The sequence below is a fragment of the Branchiostoma floridae genome, chromosome 5 (genome assembly GCF_000003815.2).
Source record: "Branchiostoma floridae strain S238N-H82 chromosome 5, Bfl_VNyyK, whole genome shotgun sequence".
Taxonomy (NCBI): Eukaryota; Metazoa; Chordata; class Leptocardii; order Amphioxiformes; family Branchiostomatidae; genus Branchiostoma; species Branchiostoma floridae.
Window position 1 is genome coordinate 12,106,349 of NC_049983.1, and position 20,757 is coordinate 12,127,105.

The following is a 20,757-nucleotide window of genomic DNA, read 5'->3' on the forward strand; positions in this document are numbered from 1 at the left end:
GCCGCTGCGGGCCCAGATTTTGAGGGGAATGATCCGTGACATAGTCATTCCGGAGCTCATGGGAAGACCTGTAATTATAGAACAATCACTGTCTTTTTACACTTACCGTAGCAAGCCTAACAGCGGTAGCATACCAATATCAAAGTGTTTCAACATGTACATGCATTTTTACCGTTTTTAGATAGAAAATGCCAAGGCAGCCCGCACCAAAGTTGAGAGAAACGATTAAGAGTGAGGGAGAACCATTGGCTAAAGGTCAATGACCATTTGTAACGAATCAGATAACCGTATCATGTGTGCTGTGAAAATATTTAGTCACCGATCAAAGATCATTCTGATTAGATTATAACGTTACTGCCTTAGTGGTTCATTTCCGTCAGAACTTTAGGCGTCTTCAAGCGCGTACACTGGCTTGTTCAAGTTTGTTTTTGTTCACAGGCTGTTTCGTTCATGACACTGCAGTGATTTAAGAGCTGGAAACATTGTTGTTGAATACCGTCGTGGTCTGCCTTGGCTAGGTATGGTAATTTGTCCTTCCCCATGATGCACCTGTTCCACCCACCTGTTTATTTGGTGCAGTACTGATAGAATCCGCTAAGCACGCTGCTGCACCGCAGGTTACGGTCAAAATGGAACCTGATTTTCTAGTAGAGGACATGCACGTATATTGGATGTTAGAGAGTTGGAAAAAACTTCCTGATTCTATAGGACTATTTCATACGAAAGCTTAGAAAAACACTTTTCTGCGCATCTCTGTCACCAACAACAGATGACTAAGCCGTTTCCCCCAAAGCCCTTACTACTTTTACCTTAGAAGACACATAAAAAATCTGTCTGATATAATGTCATCATAAAGAGGATGTCATAAAAATTCCGATTAGGCAAGCATAATGTTGAGTGTAGCCAGGGCTGTGTAGTACTTCTAGGTGGTGAGTAACGATTTTGTATTGACACTAGCAGCTGCATATTCGCATGCAGGGCAATTTTAGAATACATTACACTGCAAGAACCACAATCTAAACAAACTGTCTGGGGGTGCCGCAGGTGTACGGAGAGATTTGCCTTTTCTCTTAGCGGTACGAATATTTACGTGCGTTATCTGAAACTAGTGGCGCTGGAGGTAAAGAACGTGACTTTGATGTCAGGCTCCTATTGACTGTACTCCTTAACCTGTCGCATGGCAGGTTGGTTGATTTTTCGTTGACTTCATGATTATGCCATACTTTCATGGATCAAATCAAAGACAGGTGTGAGCTTTTATTTGGTAGACTGTGTGGTTAAGATTCTCATATAATCTATATCACCTGTCGAAAACGTCGAGAATCTATTGTCTTACCTGCTCACTGTCCATTGTAATTTATCGTTACCCGAGTACGAAAATAGAGTTCAGAAATGTTTGACATTTTTCTTAACCAAACGAATGGCAACTCCAACTGTCACAGCTACAATAGCCATGGGTTAATGGGACAAAGTCACTGTCAAGTGATTCATGTTGATTTTTCGTATTAACCGTGCACGTGGTTGGTGCTCCTTTATTCCACCTGACTAATAATAGTTACACCAGTCATTCTATTGTCAAGGGTTAGAAAGGAAGTGTGTTTCTTTTGTAAGGCTGACTCAGCTGCCTGTCACTCTGCTGACATTGATACAAGTTCAAGGTTGGAAAACACGTACGAAGTACATTCTTGGCGGGATAGAACTGTTTCTGCGCTACAAGAATAAATAACAGCCTCTAAAATTTCAATAAGAGAAAAGATGAAGTCAGGTATGATCGTTTTGAGACACTTTTCGCACAGGATATTTTCTGTATCGTGTATCCCCAAATGTCGGAAGTTATTATAGACTGGCTCACTATGGTAATGGTGTTGGTGTGTTCATCACTGCGAACTTCCGATCGTACGATCTGTATGTTTTCTGAGGAAATCGTTGGAGACAGTTTACAGGCACACCTTGGTGTTTTCTATACCCTGTGGTGTTTGATTACCGATAGATGCACGAAGTGTTTGGCTCCTGTGTCCGGGCCTTGATAACCATCACAAGGTTCTACAGTCCTCTATCCGGAGACACGCTAACCTTGCCAGGATGTGTATTTCACGCAGACGCTCCTCGTTTACCACCAACAAGTTTGTCGCTAAACAAGAAGTGAGTTGTAGTAAAAGCAGAGAAAGCAAACACGAACTGTTCTAAACAATCTTAAAGAGCAGCAAACATGTCCATCCGGTCGGGAAAGTGTACTTGATGTTATCTGTTACAGGTTCTTTAAAGGGGAATGTGGCCTATCCGTGCAAATGACACATGTCACATTGTCAATGGAGTGTAGAATACACAAGAAACTCAGAAAAACACAACCACAAAAGGTTGAGACAACAACGGCACGGTTATGAAAACTAGGGTCGCTAAAGCTGGGTATAAGCCTTCGAGGGGGTAGGAAATGACAACACGTTGTGCCCGCTCTTTGAGTAGGTTGTAGGGAGCGCGGATAGCCGTGCGCGGAGCAGTAGGGATCAGTGGGAATGTATGGAGCGCGTCTGTGGGCGCCTGACTATTATGTCCTCGCGTCACAATAGGGCGGGTTTCTCTGGCTTTGCTTTTGCTTTTGTATAGTTTACACGGATCGGTTGGACAAAATCGTGGCGCCATCTTGGGTCCCGCCTCCGATCCCGTCCGTTACCATGGTCACTATTGTGCCCACGTCACCTGACGGACGACAGCCGCCGTTCCACAGGTGTCACATGTCATACCGCCGCAGGCAGGCCAAGGACCCTGTTGGCATTTTTTTCTCCCGTGGGCTTCCCTCGGCAGCTCTCCTAAGGGGGGTAGAAACGACCCACCCTACGATGGGTGATGATGACATACGCGACAGAATAGATGTCTTAGACGACGTCGTGAGCACAAGACCACATCGTCTTGGTACAAGACAAGGAGAAGACTGGCTAACGGTCCGGCCGCAGTAGTAGTGATTAGTGGCTAGGTTAGAGTTAGAGTGTTGTAACGCAAGGGTACCACCATCGACGTGCTGTTTGTGAACGGCGAAAAGACCTACTGGAATCCTACCCTTTGAGCGCATCGAGAGATCCACGACAACTGTAATACGCTGTGTGCCCAGAACACAGCTCCTACAGGGTGACGGAAAGGAGGAACTACTGAGACCTGATAGTACTTCCCTCCTATCGTAAATCATCTCAGAGAAAAGCATAGTCATGGCACATAGACATTGGAGTGTTGACGAAGAGGTGAACTTTATTATCCAGGACCTGGGAGGTTCTAGTGTGACGAGGAGGGCCAGTGCCCCGGACATCACCAGGAGAAGACTCAGTCTGCCGGCGGACAGGCGAGCAGGAGAGGCCGAGCGGACCGGACAGGGCACGGGACACCGGGACCTGCAGAACGCACTCCAGGTTAGGAACAGATTCTTTATGTCTGTCACAATCGTCATCAGGCTATTGGCATTGGTAGAAAACAATTTTGGGTCATTGCTCCTAGGTGAGGTGAGGTGAGATGTTCTATGGACATACGCCCTGCTAATATACTCTCTCCCCTGCCAACCTATAAGTGATCATTTGTTTTTATACTAGGATTATGATAGCGTGTACAATAGCGATAACGTTAGCTATCAATAGGATGACTTTGTTCCTGACAATTGCAGTAAAATCTTCGTATGTAGTCTGAATGATACAGTCATGCTGTTACTCATGATGGCATAATGTCATAGATATTCGGTTAGTACTGCACTCGGTGAATCACGTAGTTTGTTGAAAAACATATCAATCATAGAAGACTGCAGGTCAATGCACATCATTCGTGTGTTACGATCCGTGTAACAGCGCGCGGGACATTGCCTTACCTTTTCGGTTCTCCTTTGTCATACCAGTCCCTAATTATAGAGCACGGTCGTGCCCCGGCCAACAGCGAAGTACAACTGCAGCCCAAAGTGAATCACTCACCGTGCAATGGTGACTGAGCAATCAATGTCAGAGATGAATAGATACTTCAAATCGGTATTCAAATATATCAGTTGGGCTCGTAGCAACCCGGGAACGCCGTAAGGTGTCTAGATGAACCGGACTTCCTTTTCCCATGTCTGGTTGGAGATTTCTGACGAGTTTTTTTGTGTGTGATCTTAATCACACTAATCTGCCTCTTGGCTGGGGTTTTCTTGTAACAGCTGCTCCCTGCCTGGTTACGGGCCCAACACATACTGGCGTTTCTAAGTTGGGCATGTAAGTTGTTTAAACGATGCCATCTTCTTCAATTAGCGAAGAGAAATGCGATTGCACAGTGAGAACGACCAAGGCAGTGTCTAGCAAACTTCGAAAGCGCCATAAAATCTAATCAAAGCAATAAAGGCCACTTCCATGTTTTAATCCAATGTGTGTAGTCTTTAAGCTGTTGCATCGTCATAAACACCTTTATGTCTCCGAAGACTTGTGGAGGAAGCGTTTTCACGCCAGCGCTGTTCCTACACTAAGTAATGAATAGCACCGACAGCCCTGTTATCAGTAGACAGAAATGACAAGGCGGTTAACATGTTACAACAAACCGTACAGAACTGCGGTGGGAGGGTGACAAGTACCAGGCAACAATCGAGAAAACCTCTCAACCGTCGGCCAAAGATCAGGCGCAAGTACTAACGTATACGTGGAGGACCTTGTGTTGTTGAAAGGCCTTACTCTAACAACCTTGATCTCAAGTTGAGGATTATTTCAGGGCTTACTGGATCAACGTCACACACTCTGTAGTAAATACAACTTTCTGGGTCGCCACCTTGTCAGGGAGGTATCACGGAATGTGGCAATGTTATCATAAATTCCTCTCTCTTACTTGCCCGGTGATGCTCACTTTACAATGATAACTAACTTGTAGCATCAAAACAAGCGTAGTCAAATACATAGCCATTGAGCTTGTCGACCAATCTACCACATCATAAAATCACTATCGGCATAGATTTGACGGTAATTATCTCAAAAGAACTAGTGTTACCTAGATATGACCTGCTGTCTGAAATGTTCTCTGAGAGGGACCTAAATTTAGTTGGAAACTCCAAATATATCTTAATTACTTGTAGCAGCTCATTTTATTAATTGCCTACATCCATACTTACGATAGAACATAATCTAATAAGGAGACTATGTTTGCATGTTTAGGTTATCCAGAAGACAATCGTGGCGATGTCGGAGCCCCGCCCTCCCCCCAGGACCACGTCCATCTCGTCTCTGCCTGACGCAGGCTCAGGGACGTCACCCAAGTACCCCGGGCAGATGGAGCGCGGTCAGATGGCTGATTACGAGGCTACCTTCATGGCGCTCGAGCGGGAGAACGAGATACTAAAGGTAAATCATTTAAAAGTAAAAAAAAAGAGTATTCCTATGAAAATTCAGGTTATCAAAGTTATTTTGTACATTCAGCCTGATCTTTTCGAAACATGAAATCTTGCAAATTTTAAGTTTCATATTTGATACTGTTTAACCCGCTACGAAGATTATCAAAACCGATTTTGTAGATTATAGCCTCATCTGTTTGAAACACAAAATCTTGTAATTCTAGTTTCAATGTCGATATTTTCTAACCCGCTACAACTGTTCCCCTGTCTTACAGAGTAAGCTCCAGAACGCCATGCGGCGGGAGATCCAGGCCCTGCGCACCAGTAAGAAACTGGCTCGGGACAACCACAAGCTGAAGCAGGTCGTGCTGAAACAAGAGGAGGCAGGGCACGGGCAACAAGGTAGGAGCTACACAGTTTTTAAACGAAACCTGGATGGTAATCCTTTGGAACTACTGTAGGGGTAGCTGTTGGTTAATCAAGACTTTGATAATAATATCCGTCTTAATTCCCTGCCTTGTTTGACATTTGTTAGTTTAGTCCTAGGTTTAGCTTATTTGTTCAGTTCCTGGTGGTGTAAAATCCCTTCAAAGGTTATTCCTTTGAATACTCATGAATATATACAAACTAATAATGCGTTGACAGCACATGGATTACAGTCAACAATACTGATTAGCAGAAGACACAAAAACTGATAACAAGGAATACTTTGCGTTCTTCATTTCTCTCTGTTGTACCACCAATTGAAGATGTTTATCATTACCCCCTGCTATCAGATAATTAGCTACAATTATTCCTAACCACCCCACTTACCCCTGCTCAGGTACAGGTGTGCACACAAGGTGTGTTACCTGCCACAGGTACTCTAACAAAGTGGAACACCGTCCACAATATCCGTACTAACATCTGTGCAACAATAACGGCAGTTTGTCTAGCTGACCTCTTGTATGAAGTGTTATAGACTGGCCCTTTCCCATTTAGCGCTCTGCGAGCTTTATGAATATTCAGTACATTCGTCAATGTCCAATTCTATGGACAACTTTCGGAAAGGAGAACATCAAGCTTCAGATCATGTAGGTTTGATTTTTTTCGTTTTAGACATCTCTAGATCTACGCTACACCGTACAAAATCAGTTAAAGGGCACTACTAAACTCAATGTGGTCTACTATAGATTGCTTGACTTTGAAAGAGGTGCGAGCCGTTCTATTGCCTGTAATATCTTTGGCAAACAGTAAGGATAAAAGAATCTCTCTATTTGTCAGCCTCTTGTTGATGGTATTTGGGCCATCATCTATTGCAAATGGGTTTGATGATGCTACAGAATGATGATGCAGCAGTGTCTTGTAGTGATAGGGGGACACTAACGAACCATATCGAGTCTAGACAAACTCTAATGTTATGTATTTGGGACTAAAAAAACTGAAATGAAACTTTTGTGAGAAACATAACTGAACAGGCGTATCACTTATCTAAATTCCGAAGGCCTTTATTCCGTTTTCTGTTGGCACAACAATATAACCAAAACAATGGGACAAAGAACTGTCAACGTCCTCTCACAAGGTTAGAGTCGGGTAGTTAGCCTTACATACTTCACAAATGTATCACTGGCCTTTCTGTGGCAACAACGTTCTTATCAGAGTGTGGGGAAACAAGAAACAACGACAAATCTGGTGTTTTTGTCCCAGACCGGAATATATCTTATTTATTTGTGGTATTTAAAGAAGAGGCATGTGACGAAGGCTGTGCGAAAATAAAGGGAGTTGGCCCACCTTACATCTGCACATACCGACTCGGTGCGTCAGCCGTGACCACACGAAAAGTAGCGGGAAATTCTAGACATTTGTACAAGAGTAACGTGACGTTTGTGAGGAGTGCTATGTGGTGTGAATCGGCCTGGATTCAGCTGTATGTTTTTGGTCAGGAAACGAGAATAAAACACGCGTCCTAGATAGTTGGGATACCAGAACAGCCTATTCGCACTCACATACCGGCCACCTGTCTCGCCAAACCGTCTTACTCACACAGAACGGAGGCGATGTCCCGACATTGTACCCAACAGGGATATCAGTGTTGGTTAGGATTTGAATGTCACCGACTTTTTCCTTGAACTTCTGCAAGAAACCTTATCCTTATCCGAGGACAAGTTGTCGCCACGTTACTTTTACACTTATCCTAACAAAAGAAACAGAACTTTGACAGAAAGTATCGGTTTTCGGCGGCGACAATGCCGGAGTATGTGTACACTGCCGGCCGGGCATGTATGGGCCCTTTCACCGCGTGTTTTCCTAGCGAGAGGTATTGACTCAATACGGTAAGGTAATACATAGCTGTCACCTGCTCTCTCGGCAGATTGACAGGGCAGAGAAAGGCGGCCAGCCCACGGTTACTGCGGACTAATTTCTCTATTTACCTACGATTCTGGGGACTTAAATGGCCTCTTGATGATTTGGCGTTGATAGGGTAGGAAAAGTCTGTAGCCTGGCGGTTCAACAATGCACCGGTGTGGTGTGGCGGCGGCCTTTTCATATGCCATGATATTCACCTTTGGTGACCACTAATTAGTGACAAAAATAATATACTTAAATGAACAATGAATCACCTAATTACTTCAAACGTCGTTGGTGATTAAAGTTTTCCCAACACTGATTTGGCCGTCACGAAACTTTTGTTGACATTTCGGCTTTACCTGCACGTCTGGGCGGTAATTAATGACTAAACAGTGTCCAAACAACACACGATACGGTAGAAAGTGGAAGCTGGGATATCGTTATCCTCGGTTCATTGCCGACAGTTATAAGTGTGTTGTAGTACGTGCGGAAACGTGAAATGGTAGACAGGACGGCCACGTGCACCCCGGGACCACCCTGCATCAACAACAGGAACTGGAACGCTCTCAAGTACACGTAAGGTCTGTAGTCTGTCTCAGAACAGGTAATACAAGATCAGTGTGAGTTACAGACCTCAAACCCTAACAAGGCCGTTCAATTGTGCAGTTAATCAGTTTATTTGTATTTGATAACTTTTCCTAGGACCAAATCTTTTTCCTCTTCTTCAAAATAACCTCTTAGGCGACCCAACCGTACCAACTGTACAATTCAGTTATGTCACTATTACTCCAGCCCTTGCTTCCAGGTAAAGTAAACAAACTTTAGTATATTGTCACTTCTGGATGATTTTCTTTTTCCGCTGTTTTCCGCGTATCTTTAACACACAAGGCATCTCAAAATGATGAGGATGATACTGATCATGACAAGTTGCTACATTAATACCAGGTATCCGACACTTAGTCTCCCATTCTAGAGCGTATATTGAATATATGATGACAGCGTGTTATCTGGTCTACTCCCTTCTTCGTCTTGTGCGGTCCCACATTATAGGCCATCATAGTAAAGGACTCCGCTTATTGACGTCATGTGAGAATGATATGTATGAGATAGGCACGTGCTTTATGTCATCCTACAAGGAGGAAGGATGAAAAATTGACTTATTTGTTTGTGCAATCTTTAGCACAAGGTCATTCGTAGAGAAGGAAAAAAAGACAGATTGTTTTATTCTAATCTCATCAAAATAGTACGACATCTATGTATAGAAGTAAGACAAAGAGACGCATTGCAGCCCTCCACAATAGACGCCAGAGAACACGTTTGGATAAGAAGGTCTGACAATAGGAGTGCCGTGAAACACCATACAAAAGACGCGTCCAGTTATTTTCGTCGCCATCTGGCGACACCTGAAACTACTAAAGAACACACCTGAGCATTGCCTCAACAAGGGTCAGAGGTCAGCGGGGTGTACTGGTATTGTGTGGAATCAAAACACAGAGACAAAGCGCCCGTGCTTCTCTTACAAAGTGATATAGCTTTCTCAACAGATTCTGTCCGGTCACCTGACAGAACCTAACCTCTGGGTGAAAGGATTGTTAGCCATCTTGTTTCCTTTCCAACATGGCCGCAATGGATAGAGCTTCTCGAAATGGAAAATTTGGGATTTGTAGAACTCTTCGGAGTCACATGATTTTTGGTGCAAATTGCGTGTTTCTAGCATATTGGTAATTTTGATGACATCATTTTGGAATTTATTTTTACTGTGGTCCCCCTTTTCGCTGAGTTATATTCGCACTTTCCATGCATGCTTTTTGTACTAACAAAGAAAACAAACAGTATAATCAGGTTACATACATAAATAAAAGTAGATGTAATACAAATAGTGATATGTTCACAGGTATGTGTATTGCATGACAACACATATACTAGGGTTGTTGAACTCACAATTATTTTAAACCAGTGGTTGATTGAGAAGTGCTTCTTGATGATCAAAAGGCATCATTTTCTTGTTAGGCTATTCTTAAAGTTCAATAGCAAGAACAAGTTTCCTAACTGTGTACATCTTGAATCAATGGTTTGCTCCCATAAGTCTTTTTCCTACATGACTCATCCACAGAAAAGGCTAGCTCACCGTGCTCTAGGCGATCCAAAAACACCGCGTCTTTATCTGGTTACTTAACGTCGACACTTTCTACACGTTACAGACGTTGTTTGATCTGTGATAACACATCTAAAGAGCACTTGAGGTAGATCAACATTTGCTGTTCAGAACTAGAGCAAATATTTTTTTTAACAGACTCGGTTTCTCCGAGCAGTTGTGGTTTGGTTCCTTAATGGAGCATGAAGATGTCCTGTGTTCTTTACTGTGGACGTGGTCTGGACTGAGCGAATTGTCATGAATACGGGGCTACGATATCAAAAATACATGGTTATTTCCTCTAGCACAGCTTTGTTGATGTCTATGTGGATCCGTATCAGTCCTATCTATACAAAAGGAACCGTTTCTTTCGAAACGGAATGCAAGGGGAACAAGAAAGGGAAATTGAAGCTTTTTAGACAGTGGGACAGTGAAACCGTAACAAATGAGCGATGTATTCATGTCTGGAATCCGGCTTCCGGACATAAAGGAGCCTTTACCATACTAAATAGAAAGTAGAACAGCGAGTGATACTAGAGAAGGACGTATTGATTATATCGTCCCTATTGCATGATACACAAATGCCCCTAATGTACATCTGTTGTGTAAGATCCTCACGCTATAGCCGACCCGTCTTGCAGAACGGGACCTGCCGTGCATGGTGACGGTTGGTGGGGCTTAACTCCGCCTAATGGCCGCAGACCCTCTCCTGGTCCCACCTCACACCAGCCCAGGCGTGTAAAGACCCACAGACCAGCGGCATGTCTGGCTTAATGTGCCCAAAATAGCAACGAGCTGGTCTATCTTAGCCATGCATTGCAATACAAGCGGCCCGTGCCAGTGATTAGTCAAAGACCCACAAATCACATCAAATATGATTTTGGATTAGTTAAGTTTCAGGCTTTATTTGGCGAAAAACGGGAAAACCAATCATGATATTTAAAGGTAATCTTTTGATATGATTTGCGTAAATCATTACTTAATTGTCAGGTTTGTTATTTTGGTGGAGCCAGGTTGCTGGCACTTTGCAGGCTCTCAGGATTCACTCTTAGCACTTTAACAGTGAGAATGAGTGAGAGTTAAACATACACATCAACCACAAAAATGCTCTTCGAAGCCGGATCGTTGTTAAAAGTAACAACATCCGAAGGCTTGGTCGTTTGTTCTGTTGTGTTCCACTCAAGACCACGTACTTCTCACTTTGAATGACATCTTTAAAGGCTGAAGCACTGCGGAATTTCTTATTCCGACTGTCGACAGAACAGCTTTTGGGACGGTCTCCTCGCTGTTAGTGATGATTGTCTGTTCACGCTGTATTCAGCCTGATCCATTTGCGACGTTGTGCCCCATTTGAAGTCAATGGAAACCGAGGGCTACTGGGAACGCCCGGTGTTCAGGAGACATTCCAGCACTGCTGTCACAGTCCTTTACTTCTCCTCCGTGTGAGATACCCTCAGCATAGGTTGTGCATTTAACGTGCTTTTATAAGTTGTGTTATACATTCTTTCTTCGTATCCTTCATCGACCTCAACAGAGGGCACTTCCTGGGAGTGTGGACCCTTGTAATCACGGTAGGGGTCGCTTCTTTCCCTTCACGGTTGAGACAGCCTACAATCTGGACATTCTTCTCTTCATTCAATGTTGTTAGCAAGCCTAGTGGCTAACCTAGTAGTTTAGATTCCTTCCTTATCTTACTTTCTATCTCTCTGACAATTGTACTACCCCGTTCCTGTAAGACCCTGTAACGTGTGATCCCGACACGCCTGCTGCCGGCCGTCTGACGGATCGGCAGGCTCCGGGATTAACCTTAAGATGACAAGTTGGCGAACAATAGTAACTCAGAATGAAGGAAAACTCTGGGAATGCACCACACGTAGACTGGCTAAGATGCTTATCACCAAGCCAGGCATAACAGACTGTCGTACACAAGGTGTGAGACACAGACATGGTGTGTTGTACAGTACAGGTGGGTGTTGAACTTGTATTTTGTCGTCCTCCTCCTCAGGACACCTGTCTCTACCGAAGCACGCCGGACTGTCCGCCGCGCGGTGCCGGTCCCCCATCGACATGGAGGCGCCCATGGTGGTAGGGAACGGTCAACAGCAACAACTGCCCATCCACCACGAGAGGAGCAACTCTGGGGACGACACGCTCTCGTACCCGAGGGACGACTCGGATAGCGCCATCGTCATGGAGAGCGACATGTCTCAAAGGTCAGCTCTCATGAAAACGTTTTTTTTATGTTTTATTTTTAGAGATTTTAAATGCGATTTCCAATGCAGTCCTTACAAAATCACAACAAATAAAGAATTATACATTCACAATGATAAAACATAAAGTAGTAATCAGTGAGCACATGAGTAATAAATCAACTCAAAATAACAATCAATAACAAATCAAAATCATAAAACATCTCTTAGAACTATCTCTATAATTACGTGAATCTGACCATTGATGACAGCTTCCATTTGGCTATAGTGTTTGTTTTCATTAATGTCTGACAACCTGAATTATTTTTGTCATTGTTTGTTTTGCCTTGTCTGTCGATAATCATCAAGATTACCGACTAGAATTAGCTTGTTCATCTCTGTTCATTCTCCATTCCGGTGAATTAGTAATGTTTAACCTATTTTCTGCTTTTATTTAATTCCCAATTGACATATTTTATCCCTTTTTAAGGCATCCAAGTGACAGTGACGACACCTCTGGGTCCGGGGACGACCGCCATCTTGATATGTCAAGGACAAGGAAAGGTCAGACCCCGGCACGGAGCGTGTCGGTGGTTATAGAGCGACAACGTGGCCTGTCACCCGCAGGTCAGGGCAACAAGAACATTTACGGACAGCTGGAAATCACCGGAGATCGCCATGACGTACGGTTCCCATGGCAACGCGATGTAGCCACTCAATGTGACTTTAACGCTGACGTCATGTGTAGCCGTTGTGCGATGGTTATCAGAGAGGAGGATGAAGGTGTTGAGAAGGAGAACATGTCAGTTGGTCAACAAACTGTCGTCCGCAGAGACAAGAGTAAAATGCAGATGACCAGGGCCCGGCCAGCATCAGCCGACTGGTCTACTAGATACACGAGAACACTTGATAACAGTAACTTCAGGCCGCCCAACGTGGCGAGGCCGAGGCTACTTGCTGAAGAACTCACCGACGATGTGCAGCGGCGGCGAGCCGAGGCTGCTCGGATGTCCTTCGCCAGACGCACACACCTGTCCCTGGACGCGCCCTCTGAACCTTTACAGGTGGTGAACCTGAGAGAACCCGGGCAGGGCAGGAGGGGCGAGAGGCCCATGTCGGACGGGTGGGCCGACCAAAAGGTCCAATACGGCAGTGTGCCCTCTGAGAGCTTGTACTTCCCCCCTCCCAGTGACTCCCCCAGGGTTGTGAGAAGGGAGGCGGCTGATGTGCGCAGGATGAGGCCAATGTCTGCAGACTGGTCAAACGTCTCCACCAGCTGGGGACCACCGGTCAAACCTCCGCAGACACAGACAGGCTCGGACCCTGAAATCAGGGCGCGGGTGTTTGCGTCAGAGGTGCCTCCCATGGACTATCAACAACCAGAATCAAAACAATTGAACAGGGCAACATCACTTCCGCCAGCAACCTTCAGGGTGCGTACACTTACCGACAGAAACACCATTAATCTTCCCTAACCACTTATTTAATATATCCTCCCTTTCATTCACATGAGTGTTTTCAATAACCTTATCAGTAGGCTGAACTTGAAACCGCTGTTTTGTAGGATCAACACAAGCAGCTCCATGGCGTCGGTGTCAGCACTGTGGAGGAGGAGGATGACGGCCCGTCAGCTGATGACAGCTCTCCCAAACGGGCCAACAAAGGGTCAGCTTCTCCCAACACTGACGACGGCTCTTCGGACGATAATTCTGTTAAGGTACAGTAAACTCTTTCTCTGTGTGACGACTGGAATTGTTAGTACTATTTACTCTGCCCTGTTTCTTCTTTTGCTGACATACAGAACTACAATATGTAGACAGTGAAAGAACATCGGATTTTATTCCCGGTCTACGGCAGTGATCACGTACTAACTTATAGCAAACCGTAAGACACAAGATATGTCAAACGGGGAGCGTCTCCTTTTATCCAACGGTTTATGTAAATAACAACTGTGTTGCTATTAGAATGACAACAGAGATGGCCTTCAGTTAATCAACTTTGCGTCATTTGAAGAATAGAAACGTAGTACGGGGGGTCTGATGAAAAATTATTTCCGGCTGGCGTTAGGGTGTTTGCTAGCCTTTTGACAGTTTGGCAATCTTTCCAACCCACTGACTGTGTTGTTTTTGTTGTTTCAGGGCACGGACGATGACACTCCAAGGTAAGAATACTGCAAAACAACTAATCTAGTTAACCTTGACCCTAGAGAGGGTTAATCTCTAAGCAGATCTACCTGTACCGGTGGATCAATGGGCATTTGCCACAAGGGCAAATGGACTGTTTTGAACGTTCCATTGAGATTGTTTAGGCTAGTGGCTAAAGCCTGCCCACCACAGGCATATCTCCTTTGAGATTAGAGAGGGGTCTCTACCAAACCTTCTTCAACACTAAATATTATATTTCTTGAAGTTTCCCTGTTTGTCTTTTTCTGAAGTGTTTAGTAGCCCTCACGTACACAATTAACAAACGTTCACCATTTGCACAATGACCTTAACGGCTGAAACATGATTCCCACGTCCAAAGACAGACATGTCAACGCGAGACCTCTTAAGTTAAAAGTAATTTGTGATAGACAGAACGCAGGAGACATAACCTCAAACAGCTGCTGGACGTCCTCGAGATATTTACTTGTCCGTGAATTCAGGTAGCACGTACCGCGTCCTGGGCTGGCCTGATGTGAAACAGTACACTGTGTGTCCGGTACGAGGCATAGGCAAACAGGAATTGGCCTCTGCCCGATTACCCCGATGTACCAGGTTTCGTTAAAGCTACAAACTAGTCTTAGCAAAATATTCTTTCCGCACTGAAAGTAGGTCAGAAATGCGGACGCTGCAGCTGTAGGGCAGCCTGAGTGTTTTGGTTCTAGAATCTAGTGTGGATTTGAGTTTTGAATCCGGCCAGTGTCAGTCAGCTTTACTGCAACTCTTAACCAAACGCATGAGTCTGCACGGAGCTGACCTGACAATGATTCGCGCTGTGCTGCTGTTCTACAGAAAACGGCGGCAGAAGAGAGCACTGAGGCGGCGGAGTTCGCTGATCGTGAGCCTGCCCGGACTGCAGGTGTCGCCGGGAGACTTGCTAGTCTGTGAACCTGGGGACTATCATGACGGACAGGCAGCATTAGCAGGTACGTCTTTATGGCAAAATTGAGATAACGGAATACAACTCATAATTGATTGTACATCATGTTTTGTACCGGCATGATAAGAATAACGCGTGCTGCAGTAGGATGCAAAATATCATTTAAGTGACCCCAGCCATGCATGTGTTTGTCTAAATGTCTCCTACTTGCACCTTTACAGCTCTTAAAGACAGACACAGGGGGTCTGCTGCTAATCTACTTGAAGGTGAGTAACTCATCGTGATTCTCTGTTGTCTCATTCATGCAGGAATCATTCATTTACTGACGTTAACGTATCCAATGTGTACAACAATTACAAACCTGGCGTTCTACTCAAACTCCATGTGTATTGTTTTCCACAGATGAGAAGAAGACGAAATCGGCATGGGCCTTCCTGAAGACGAACTTTGTAAGTATAGAACCAAAGCCTGTGTTTTATGTATTTCATCTTCCACACTGAGGACGGTAAAAATGACCAATCAGAAAATGACCTCTGCTGTAGCTGAAGCTTACGGAGTATCCCACTTATTTTCACAGACCAAGAGTAAGGAGAAGGATGAGCGCAAGAAGAGCACGGCCTTGGAGGTCGCCCTGACCACCATCAAACAACGGGACCTTGGAGAGCATCATCTTAATGCCTACAAGGTACTAATAATCGATTAATGCAGTAAAAAAGTCATATCTACGCCTCACAGTGTATTTTATTTATGTTTTGATAACTCTGTAGGGGTGAGACAAAATACGAAGAACGTCTGACGCCACGTTTATGGTTTGTCTTCGGATTCACACTGACCTCCACGAAGTTGAGCACAAAATCCAAGCTTTCTTCATTACTCCATCAGACCACCCAGCAAACGTGTGTATTGCAAAAGCGTAGCAACTTGTTCTACACGATAAACACACACAGGGGAAGCCGCAGCTCGTGTTACCGGTGTTTGTAGAACTTGGCACGGTACCAGACCGTACCTGAGCCGGATGGTGCCGGAATCCCTGTACCAACTACGGCACCTGGGAACGTTAGAAGTAGTTCCCACGTGCCTTCAAACAGCCGTTACTATTCTAGCTTGTGCAGTAGACCAATCGAACGGTCTCTATAAGTCAATGCAAGCGTATGTTGGGATACAGGAAAGATGCCAGGCATGTTTTTACTAGACAAGCCTCTTTCCAAATTGTGCGTGACCAACGGTACTCCATGGATTATTGTTATGTTAACCTTATTTTCAAACATGTTGTTATCAGGACTCCCATTGGACAGACCTGATGGCCACCACGGAGCTGGGCTTACCTTCCCTGCCCCTGACGGAGATGGAGAAGAAACGGCGCGAGGCAGTCTGGGAACTCTTCACGTCAGAGTGTGTGTACCTGCTGGACCATCTCCTAATCCTCAAATATGTACGTCATTGTCACGTGATATTATGGTAGAAGATAGACCTAAGTAATCAATATCTAAGATTCATTGATTAAAGTATGTATACTTTAGTAATGCCACATTATGCAAATGTAAGTAACATCAATTTGTATTGAAGAAGTGAACTTGACAGAAGCAAGACATTCCAGTGTGTTGAATATGATTTCTCCCTTTCTCCTCCTTCAGGTGTTCCTAGAACCTTTACTAGAACTACAGGAGCAGGGTCACGTGGCCTTTGTGGACACGCCCAAGCTTTTCGCAAACCTAGACGAGCTCTGCCAGGTGAGTGTGCAACATGTGACATAATGCAACAACATGTGACAATATCGGCCCGAATGTATAGTATAGTGTAGGCCCAAAGTGTGTTATGTTTCATAATGTTTACGCTCATATGTTTATGATCATTTGATACAACACATTGCAGAGTTTGTAAATTGAAGTACTAAAATATTCACGACTTGTTTTGTCCAGGTGAGCTCCTGGTTCTGTAAGGAGTTGCTGAACAACCTGTTGAATAACGTGACTCCCATGGAGTTCGGCAGCACGCAGGCCGTGGTCAATGCCTTCAACACGGTACGTATTATTTCTAAAAAATAAGTCACGTTGGGTTGATTTTGTTTGGATATCATGAAATAACTCTTTATGTCGAAATAGCTCAGTTGAGATGGTCTCCCGAGACGCCCGCTTCTGGTAGCAAGCTGTCGAAAACCGTAATTGTCTTACCCATCGTGTCTCTTGCAGACTCTGAGAGTTTTTATTAAACTATTTTGTTTTTGTAAGATAACTTCTCCACATCATAACCCATGCCAATCCCTTATTTCTTGCAGTTTGGTACCCGGGTGTGTCCACCCTACCAGCGATATTGTCTCAACTACTCCAGTGCACTCTCCTACATGGTCGAACTGCGAAAGAACGAAGACTTCAAGGAATTCATCCAGGTAAAAAAAAAACTGCAATCGTGGAAAAATATATATCATTGAGAACAAGCCCATTTCGTAGCTATCTACCAAATAGTAGTGTGAAAATTTCAGACGAAATCTATGTGAAACATACCAAACATTCCCGTGACTTGTATTTCCAGTGGTGTGAACAGGACCCACGGTGCAATCGGTTGAAGCTGTCGGACCTGCTGGTGGCTCCCATGCAGCACCTCACCAAGTTCCCGCTCCTGCTCAAGGACATCCGCAAACGTACCGAGGACGCAGACGACAAGACTTCCCTAACGGCAACTTTAGAATCTGTGGAGGAGTCTATAAGTAAGACACATTCTTAATCAAAATATAATGTTGAATGTGTCTGGTTTTCTTTTACTAAAGTTTCAAACATTTCATCTCCAATATAGCTGCAGCTTTAAACTTTTAAACCTAAAGTACAGAATGTCAAATAACTCTTGTTTTGATGTGTTTTTGAAGGAGAACTTGAGGGGAAAGTGAAGTGGCTGACGAACTTTGAGCGTCTACAGGAGCTACAAGAACTCATCGAGTTCCCCGCAATAGACCAGGAAACAAAGGCATATGTACCAGAGGTACGTTTTTCTGCATAACAGCCCAAACTAGAACTAGGGAAACTCTGTTGGATGATACATTAAAAAAACAAAGCTAAAGGATATATGGAAAACTGGATTTCTAGGTCTTCATGCACTGGGTAAGCTTTGGTCGGCTTTAATGTTTTCCACTATGTCTGTATCAAATGTTTCCTCTTGTTTATCTCATAGTTCCTGAGGGCGACCCTGATGAAGCAATCCCACCAGAACATCCTGGCAGATCCAACGAGACAACTACTATATGAAGGGTCACTGTGCATGTTAGGTGCGTTTTTACATGTCTTAGTCTTGTGTATCTGACGGATAGACCAATGTAACATTTAAGGAATAGAGCTTAACTAATCTTGACTTTGAAAGTGTGGTAACGGTTTCTTGCCTGAAATTAAACTTCGAGTGCAATATGAATCTTTATATGGCTATTCATTTCATCACATGGTTATGGCATGAGTATTGGCACTAATCAACTGTCTTCCTTGTTGACATTGCCAACAGAGAGTGGAAAGCCTGTTGATGTGTACCTGTTCCTGTTTGATGATTTGTTGCTTATAACGAAGATGAGGAAAAACGCAGCGAAAAAGGTGAGGCACTGCTTAAATCCTTTTCCTTACTAGTGAAACATTCTAAGGTGTTAGCTTAAAGCTTGACCTAGTAGGAAATTAAGTTTGCCTATTGCCTTTTTTGTATTCAATTGCAATGTTTTGATGATGCCACTGTATGTAACATTGAAATAGTACAATTGCTGACTTTCCCTCCTATTTTTCAGAAACAATCCATGGACCAGTTCCCCCATGGCTCTGTCTCTTCGAGGAAGACCTCTCTGATGCACAAGGATGGACCAGTCTTCACCGTCTACAGACAACCTGTGCCGCTAGACAGGCTGGCCATACATGATGTTGACATTCCTCAGTCTGTTGGTCAGTACTATTCAACACTTGTACACTGATACACTTGGCAGGCTTTTCAGCCTTGGTTGTTGGTGACCTTAAGTAGAGCGGCAATGCCATGTTATAATAAATTGGACAATTGAGTGACACAAGCACACCATCGGCTGACATATAGTCTAATAGTTGGTTAAGGCAGTCCAACATTGGCTGGTAGAATCATGGAAGGACACTGAATTGCTAGAGACTGTAACAATAACAGGCTTATCTGAGCATAATTACAATGTAACATTTGTATGTTACAAAAGTAGTACATTCCAATTGAATGAGAGTAAAATGAGGTAGCTGTAGCATTTCCTTGGACATTCTCCAAACAGTGGAAACCAACTTACTATGCTGTAATTGTTATCTAAAGTATGACTTTTCTCCCCACAGCTACTGGACTGAAGCATGCCTTCGTGCTGGTCCATGAGAACCGTTTCCAGCACGCAGCTGCAGTCCTGACCCTGCAGGCCTCCAGTGAACCCATGAAGGCCACGTGGCTGGCCAACCTGAACAGCGCCAAGGACAACTGGCGGGAGTTTCTGGACAGCCAGGACCAGCAGGGACAGGACAGTACCACTGCGGAAGAGAAGTCCTGAAATCATCCCATATTTCACTAACCATAAATGACATCCACATGCCTGATACATAAACTGAACATTGCCAATCCGTCGTGAAAGCGACATCCAAAACAACTGTCAGACTCCTTATCATTCATCGTCTGATGTTAGAAATACTTAAGACAATCATGTACATGGGTGTCTAATGATCTTTTCAGTTGTGACAGTTACAATGTTGTAAACGAATACTGTTCTCAACTTAGCTTCAACAGGCTGTCCTGAATGAATTATTGTCTGGCAAAGATGCGGGTAATCTGGCACCAGACCACTGTAAACACACTGGTCTCAGGAGGACCTTGTATGTGCTCACCTGTACCAAAGTTTTGCAATTTGAAACACCTGTTTTCTTGCTGCATGTATTCAAAGCCACATATTCTAGGTTGCAGTATCCTCTAGTATATATTTCTAAGTTTACTTATGTGCTGTTTTTAGCAATATTGTTTTAAGAATCTATATCTACAGTACTATTGTTTCATGTAACATGACCAGTTTAATATTTGATTAGAAAAATGTAAAAAAAAGGTAAACATTGCATTCATATTTAGATATCTTAAATTGCCCCAGTTGACCTGGCTGCTATTACCCCAAGTGTATATTCAAATGGTAAAACCCTTTATTACATTTTTTTTTCTTTTTTTTTTTGAGTGGTACTACAAGCAAGTTTGTACCAGCCTGGTTCTATTATTATTATGCAGTACGATAGTAGCATGTGGATGAGAAACATCATAAAGAATTCCACTTCTCCAGTAATAGAAATGGAGACTTGGCATTGTTGTGACAGTTTCTTTCATACTACATTTTTGTACATCTCTCTTGCTACTGAAAGACCCAAAGGTATTCCTAAAATCACTGTATGTATCCATCTCTACTCTTTGTAGGTGTTTAGTGTGTGACTGCTGAATTGGACTGCCAATTTTGTTCCACGGATGCTCTTACGTTTCTCTATGTTAGTATGTAATCTGAAGCTTACCATGACATGGTTATTTGTACAGAGGGATGTGTGGTCTGCTGTTCACAGGTATTGTCAGCTGGGAAACATTTTCATGATAGTACTGTCCAGCTAGTAGTCACTTCTTTCGAATATATGAATATTGTATGTGTATAATATTCACAATATGTACAATAAAACATTTTATAAGAAAGAAAACAGTGCTGTTCATTGTGTCAATAG

At 43.8% G+C, this 20,757-nt stretch overlaps 1 protein-coding gene across 8 annotated transcripts in view; it reads left to right on the top strand.

Annotated features, from left to right (window-relative positions):
* Positions 1 to 20,735, top strand: part of LOC118415203 — a 41,237-nt gene extending 20,502 nt beyond the window's left edge. For 5 of the 8 annotated variants that reach the window (XM_035819595.1, XM_035819594.1, XM_035819596.1 and 2 more), the window contains 21 exons: positions 3,252 to 3,398; positions 5,145 to 5,330; positions 5,596 to 5,722; positions 11,788 to 11,995; positions 12,462 to 13,404; positions 13,536 to 13,688; positions 14,110 to 14,132; positions 14,965 to 15,098; positions 15,274 to 15,318; positions 15,455 to 15,501; positions 15,630 to 15,737; positions 16,332 to 16,484; positions 16,687 to 16,782; positions 16,972 to 17,073; positions 17,328 to 17,438; positions 17,582 to 17,756; positions 17,913 to 18,025; positions 18,215 to 18,308; positions 18,536 to 18,621; positions 18,807 to 18,957; positions 19,360 to 20,735. In XM_035819595.1, the coding sequence (XP_035675488.1) occupies positions 5,169 to 5,330; positions 5,596 to 5,722; positions 11,788 to 11,995; positions 12,462 to 13,404; positions 13,536 to 13,688; positions 14,110 to 14,132; positions 14,965 to 15,098; positions 15,274 to 15,318; positions 15,455 to 15,501; positions 15,630 to 15,737; positions 16,332 to 16,484; positions 16,687 to 16,782; positions 16,972 to 17,073; positions 17,328 to 17,438; positions 17,582 to 17,756; positions 17,913 to 18,025; positions 18,215 to 18,308; positions 18,536 to 18,621; positions 18,807 to 18,957; positions 19,360 to 19,565 (3,237 nt within the window). In that variant the 5' untranslated portion in view covers positions 3,252 to 3,398; positions 5,145 to 5,168 and the 3' untranslated portion in view covers positions 19,566 to 20,735. Of the gene's footprint in view, positions 1 to 1,863; positions 3,399 to 5,144; positions 5,331 to 5,595; positions 5,723 to 8,095; positions 8,230 to 11,787; positions 11,996 to 12,461; positions 13,405 to 13,535; positions 13,689 to 14,109; positions 14,133 to 14,964; positions 15,099 to 15,273; positions 15,319 to 15,454; positions 15,502 to 15,629; positions 15,738 to 16,331; positions 16,485 to 16,686; positions 16,783 to 16,971; positions 17,074 to 17,327; positions 17,439 to 17,581; positions 17,757 to 17,912; positions 18,026 to 18,214; positions 18,309 to 18,535; positions 18,622 to 18,806; positions 18,958 to 19,359 lie in introns of those variants that run through there. The other 3 variants (XM_035819592.1, XM_035819598.1, XM_035819599.1) reach the window with 3 other exon arrangements.
* Positions 20,736 to 20,757: the final 22 nt, after the last annotated feature.